We start from the raw sequence: 6,011 nt of genomic DNA, 5'->3' as shown, positions 1-6,011 counted from the left end.
AAAAAGAAAATGCGTTTTGTTTTCGTTTCCGAGATGCACGGAAGCAAAGCCATGCCTCTCGCGGAAGGAAAAAAAAGGAGAACGTGTTTTTTTTCGTTTCCGAGAGGCAAGGTCGTCCCTCTCACGGAAGCAAATTCGTGCCTCTCACGAAAGCAAAAAACACGTCTTTTCATGCATTTTTTCCTTTTGTTCAAAAGCTAAGAAAGACTGCTGAAAATCCGAAAAGCTAGAAAAAGACCCAAAAACCCATCTAAAAGCCGAAAACACGTGCAGAATTTTAAAAAGAAGAATCGGAGGAGACGCCCGAAGCGCGACACGCAGCCCACCTCAAGTGACCCTTGGGGAGGCTCCCGAAGAAGCGCTCTTAGTTAGCTGCTCCCAGTCACAAAAGAACGTGTGTAGCCCAATCTCAACTCATTCAATAGCTGTTCTCACATATATCAAGTTTGAAATGTCAACATATCATTATTATGTTTTGTAAAGAACAATACATGCCAACAGATATTTGTATTGGAGTTTGATGTAGTTATGTTTGGTTGACGAACAATTACAAAAATTACCTTTGTTTTAATTTCTCTTCACAAAATATGCATAGTGCTCAATTTCCAAGTTATCAACTTCAAGGTATTTCTTTTCCCAAACATGCAGCCAAATGTCTAGCATTTTGCATTAGAAGAGAAAGTCGAGACGATACAAGATCCAAACAACACAACCAGAGAGGAAAACTCAAAACAAGAAAGCAAAATATGTGCTATCCGAGGAAAAACAGAAATAAGCCAACAAAGAACAAATGTGAAGAGAAGCAAACTGTCCAGAACGAAGTTCAGGGGCGTCGGGTGTCACTCCTTCGAACATACTCCCTCCGTCCCGAAATACTTGTCATCAAAATGGATGTATCTTAGATGTTGACAGCACGACTTACTAAAATAGACTGATGACATTGGATAGATTGCGATCTCCACTAGTACTAGTACTTGTTATCACAGGCGGGTGGATCACAGTATGTGTACGTGTTAAGCATCAGCAACAACGATTTTTACAGAAAAATGTATACGTCATAACGGTTAGAAACGCCTGCCATGTGTAACTCGTGACATTATCCGTCCAAGCTGTGTGCGCTGCATACATAATTAACTTCCCCGACAGATAGAAGCTTCACAAAAGCGCTGCATACATAATCTCAACTTATTCATCGGATGTTCTCACATAGAGCAAGTTTGGAATGCCAGTGTCATTTCTTAATGTAAAGAACAATACATGGCAACAAATATTTGTATTGGAGTTTGATGTGGTTATATTTGGACAAGGAACAATTATGAGCAATGTTTTAATTTCTCTTTACAAAGTATGCATAGTGCTCAGTTTCCAAACTGTCAGCTTCAAGGTGTTTTTCTTTTTTCCTGAACACGCAGCCAAATGCCTATCACTTTGCATTTGAAGAAAAACGTCAAGATGAAGCAAGATCCAAACAACACAACCCAAGGGAAATATCAAAACAAGAAAGCAAAATGTTGGCTATCCGAGAAAAAACAGAAAAAGAAAAGGCCAACAAAGAACAAATGTGAAGAGAAGCAAGCTGTACAGGCTGAAGGTTCTGCCCGCAGCCTGAAACCAGGATCTGAACTCCTATGTTCGATGTGGACAGAGTGCCTGAAGGCTGCAGAACGATAGGACTCAGATGTCATACCTGCCTCGAGAAAATGCAGCCGGTTAGCAGATGTGAGATTGTCTCATAAATTCAGATGATCAACTCCGAAACATAATCAATTCAGACGAATAATCTTGTTTTCAAGTCAAGATTTCGTTAAGTACGACATCATTATAAAATTAATGTTGCCGCTCCCAAAAATTGGTGCAGGATTTCCTCATTATCGGCCTATAGCCATTGGCCATGGTACAAAAGGTATTTCTCTTTTCCCTATAACCTTTTGCTGCGACTTCGGTGCAAAGCTTGCCACAGAGAAGTATCATTGTGCTGACAATCTGGGCTGAATGCTGCAGAATGCAACAGCTGCATTCATCACTACAGAATGGTTGATTTAAGGGGCAGTTGAAGCAACCTTTGGGTAATCATTATCGGGCTGCGCTTCCCATTCTGTCCAAGATCCGTCATAAACTGGAACGTCATGCTTACCGATTCTATAGAGGCCCTGTAAAGAGATATTGTTAGAGACTGCTGGGCAGGGTCAGTGTCTCAAAAGATATATCCAAGAAGAGCATGCAAGATTTCCAGACCAGGGCAAGTATGCAGGCAGTTACACCAGATCCACATGTGACGACAATCGGGTGATCAAGCGAAATGCCTGAAGAAACATGAGACAAGATGCTATTATTGCTATTGCTTGGTGAACTTGATGTACACATATGGCATCCCTAAGAAGATTCTGCTCCTTCGGTCAGAGAATCAAATGTTGTTCTGCTTTCAGTATTGTATAGATTGCGAAAGTTTTTTTTTCTTGCATAGTAAAGGGTTAAAGGCCATGGATAAACTACGAGTTTCGGACTAGAACTGTTAATCAAACAGAATGCAGACCTTCTTGCTCAAACTTTTTTGATAGCTCATCTGCAGGGAGGAGCGTTTGTGCACCATCAAACATCTGGGAGAAGATCAAACAGTGTCAATTTCTTTGGTATTTGTGATTATCCAAGTATTATGTGATATATGGCATAGTTGCACTATACCCACCTCAGGGAATGGAACACATTTAGCTCCAGGTATATGCCCACTTCTTACTCCTTTCCTTGGTTCTGGCATTACACCATCAAATCTGCGAATGAAAATTTGAAGTCATTTCATGACAAAAATAAGAAACTAGGGATAACTTTTGGGGGAGATTGACAAGAAATCAAGAATAATAAATGTCATCATGTTTAGTTACATTAAGTTTTCAAGATAAAGAGAATAAGACAAAATCCTTTAATACAACAGTGAGATGAACCATAATATCTGTGTGAACCACAAATACCATTGTCATCAACGTTTTCATATTATAAAGGAAATTCTTTAACTTCGTTATTGCAAGAAAGTTCTATGCTACATTAATTATGATCAGAGCTTCAATAATTATCTCTTCCAATCAGAATAATCACATGTTGAAAGTTAAGAGATTTTACCTGCCCTTTGATCGGGCAGCTATTTTTTTCTCGAACACGTGTTGTTTTTGTCTTAGATAGAGAAAGCAAGATGGCGCAAAATTTTACAGCTGAGAAAAAACCTAAGCTAGCAAATAATTAAAAGAAAGATGTTACCTGCCCTTTGCTCGGGCATCAACTACTTGATGAGCTTTAGCAGCTACATTTTGTTTGACCTGTTACACAGACAGAATGGCTCAACATACACGTGGATAATCAAGATACTGGTGTGTCCCTGAGTCATATCATCTTCATTTTTTTGTTTTGTTTTACAGAAGGTAAAACCCTTTCAGAATAGTTAAAAGAAATATCATGAGATACAAACAATCCCCGACTAGGACTGATGTGAACCAATTCATGATCCGGTTTATCATATATCTGCATCTATATGGATGCATGAAAGTTTTCAGGTAAAACAAAGTGACTTAGGTTTTTAGTTAAGATGGAGAGGTAACCTTTTCTAGTGTCCAGAGTAGCTGAGGTCGAAACTCTGTTTGAAATGTGGCAGCATTTGCCTGCAAAAATTGTAACCATAATTACTTGACAAATAAAAAGGAGTCGACAGTAAGATAGTCATGCCATCTTAAGAGATATCTTACCAATTTACCATTATAAGCTGCTTCAACAGCCCTATTTGCTGCTTTGGACTTCAGAACTGCATCATCAGGGCAGCTGCTTGCAATGTTGAATCCAGAAGCTTGCCACTGAGGGAAACCTCCATCTAAGACCCAAACTTTATCATGTCCAAGAACTCTGAACATCCTTTTAGTTGACGCAGGATGCATAAAACTCATCAGTTTTTGCATATAGAGGTTGAACAATAAGGCAGAGAATGACTTCAGGCATTTGCCAGGTAAACTTCGAGTCTCTGTGTGTTTATTCATTCATGCAGTTAACCTTTTGTTGAATGGAGACAGATTCAATTTACCTTGTGCGACACACCAAAATAGATACACCCCTGACATTGTAGCCTTTAAATTTGAGGCATTGTATTCGCCATAATTGAAAACTATGTATCATGTCTTCCTATTGCATGCAAACTTCACTTTTTTTTATCTCATGATCAAAGCTTTAGTGCTTGAAGTAGGTTATTAGAGCTAATTAGACTCTCGGGTTGATAAAGTAATTAGGTCTATCAACTTGTATATATGTGAGGTTACGCAGAAGAGTACGAATGTACCTTTGCATGTAGTAAATAAAAACAAGAAAATTAATATATCAACTTGATTTTGAGCATCTTATATATCAACAGCTTAACTCTCTGTGCACTAGCAACTTTGGTCGAGTTTTTCATTTAGTTAAAGTCAACTAAAGCAGCGTTCTGCTTACCACCAAACACGAGGCGCACTGAAGAAGCCCTTTCCATCATAAACAACAACTTTATCATGGTTATTGATACCAAGTGCGGAAACTGCTGCTGCAAAAGCCTCTTCTGATGGCAGCATGTGTGGCAACTGAAATAATTGCATCCAGCAAAAATAGGTCAAATGTCTATATCCATATGCTGATATGCATACAGTGAAAGACTGAAGACAGAAAATCATTGTATCAGGTCAATTGCCAGTTTGCTATATCTGCAAGAAACTGTTTGTTCTTATTTACTCGAGTCAAACGATCGCGCAAACAAGAAATGAATTACAATCTGGAAGCATTTCTCACAGCAGTCGTCCGATTGACGATTCCATCAATGTCGAAGAACAGCGCGCCAGGAATATGGGCCACCTGAGCATATGCAAATATCTTAGCTGGGAGAAACATTGCCACAAAAGGGGAGGAGCAACGAACATGTAGCTGATCCAGAAAGAAACCTGGTATTCTTGCCATGGGTCCCTGCTCTCTTGTGGCATGTACCAGGAAGCATCCAATACCTAAAACAGACAAGTCCAATGTTAAACACACACACACACACACACACACACACACACACACACACACACACACACACAGGTTCACCCTAATCCTTTATTGGGCACACAACAAGAGCAATAGAAAAACAGCATGACAGGGAATGAAATAACACTGGTAAATAACTAAGTCACAGTTGCTTCTGATGGTAATCAGGCAGAGTGTCCTCCACACAACGGGGATAAACTGGAATATGAGTAATCAAGAACAGACTGCTGAACTGTTGAACTGTTAACAAAGAAAGGAGATTGCTATTTCTGCCAGAACGGAAGGAGGGAAACGAGGAGCAGACGAGAGATTATTCCACCTTGATATCGGGCTGCCCTAGGTGCTGCTGCAGCCATTGCGCAGAGACAACCGGATCGTCCTGCGCCATTGGCCGCCGTGCTGCCTGCCGCAAGAGCAGAGAGATTGGAGAGCGGAGCTTGCAGGTCAACGAACGTGGGGCGAAGAAGTAAATTTTCTTTAACGGCAGGGGGCCAAGAAGATTGGGGCTCTCGCCTTGGTTGTCTCGAGGATTTCCAGCAAGGGTGGAGATGGAGATATGGCCGCCGGAGCCGATTTGGATTCTAAATTCCTCTGCATACGATCGATCCTCGTACAGTACCATTTCAGTACGACCCACCAATGGATGGCTCCAGCCTACAGAAGAGGTGTTATCCATGGCCACTATTTTGTGTCGTATTGAAATCGTACAAATACCATCGTATTTGTAGCAGCACAGGCTCGCAGCCGCAGCCAACAAGGCAAACCTCAGCGAGAGAAAATATATTATTATTCCAAACTAATAACGATTTTTGAGGGGATTCTAAATTAATGATGCTGGTTGACCGGTTGTGGTTTTTTTTTTTGAACTATACTGAATGATGAAGGAGTTTTCACAACTGGCAAAAAACATAAGCGAGAGTGTGATTCAGCTCCACTTTAGACAACATGCTCCGAACATGACAAGTTTCAGTACTACTATGGTTGAA

At 40.4% G+C, this 6,011-nt stretch overlaps 1 protein-coding gene across 2 annotated transcripts; it reads right to left on the bottom strand.

Annotated features, from left to right (window-relative positions):
- Nucleotides 1-1,746: 1,746 nt before the first annotated feature.
- LOC123136487 (thiosulfate/3-mercaptopyruvate sulfurtransferase 1, mitochondrial) lies at nucleotides 1,747-5,667 on the bottom strand. 2 transcript variants are annotated; one of them, XM_044555866.1, is made up of 12 exons: nucleotides 5,539-5,637; nucleotides 5,345-5,428; nucleotides 4,941-5,000; nucleotides 4,792-4,854; nucleotides 4,462-4,586; nucleotides 3,732-3,894; nucleotides 3,588-3,647; nucleotides 3,250-3,308; nucleotides 2,687-2,768; nucleotides 2,534-2,597; nucleotides 2,236-2,303; nucleotides 1,747-2,150 (listed from the first exon to the last, which is right to left on the bottom strand). In XM_044555866.1, exons 1-12 carry the CDS (start codon nucleotides 5,620-5,622, stop codon nucleotides 2,040-2,042), a joined length of 1,023 nt encoding a protein of 340 aa, XP_044411801.1. In that variant the 5' UTR covers nucleotides 5,623-5,637; the 3' UTR covers nucleotides 1,747-2,039. The 2 variants fall into 2 exon arrangements, with proteins under 2 accessions (XP_044411801.1, XP_044411800.1); XM_044555865.1 differs by having other exon boundaries at nucleotides 5,345-5,667.
- Nucleotides 5,668-6,011: the final 344 nt, after the last annotated feature.

The sequence above is a fragment of the Triticum aestivum genome, chromosome 6B, assembly GCF_018294505.1.
Source record: "Triticum aestivum cultivar Chinese Spring chromosome 6B, IWGSC CS RefSeq v2.1, whole genome shotgun sequence".
NCBI classification, from domain to species: Eukaryota; Viridiplantae; Streptophyta; class Magnoliopsida; order Poales; family Poaceae; genus Triticum; species Triticum aestivum.
The sequence above is the reverse complement of the archived record's forward strand: the minus strand, read 5'-3'. Positions and strand labels throughout refer to the sequence as shown.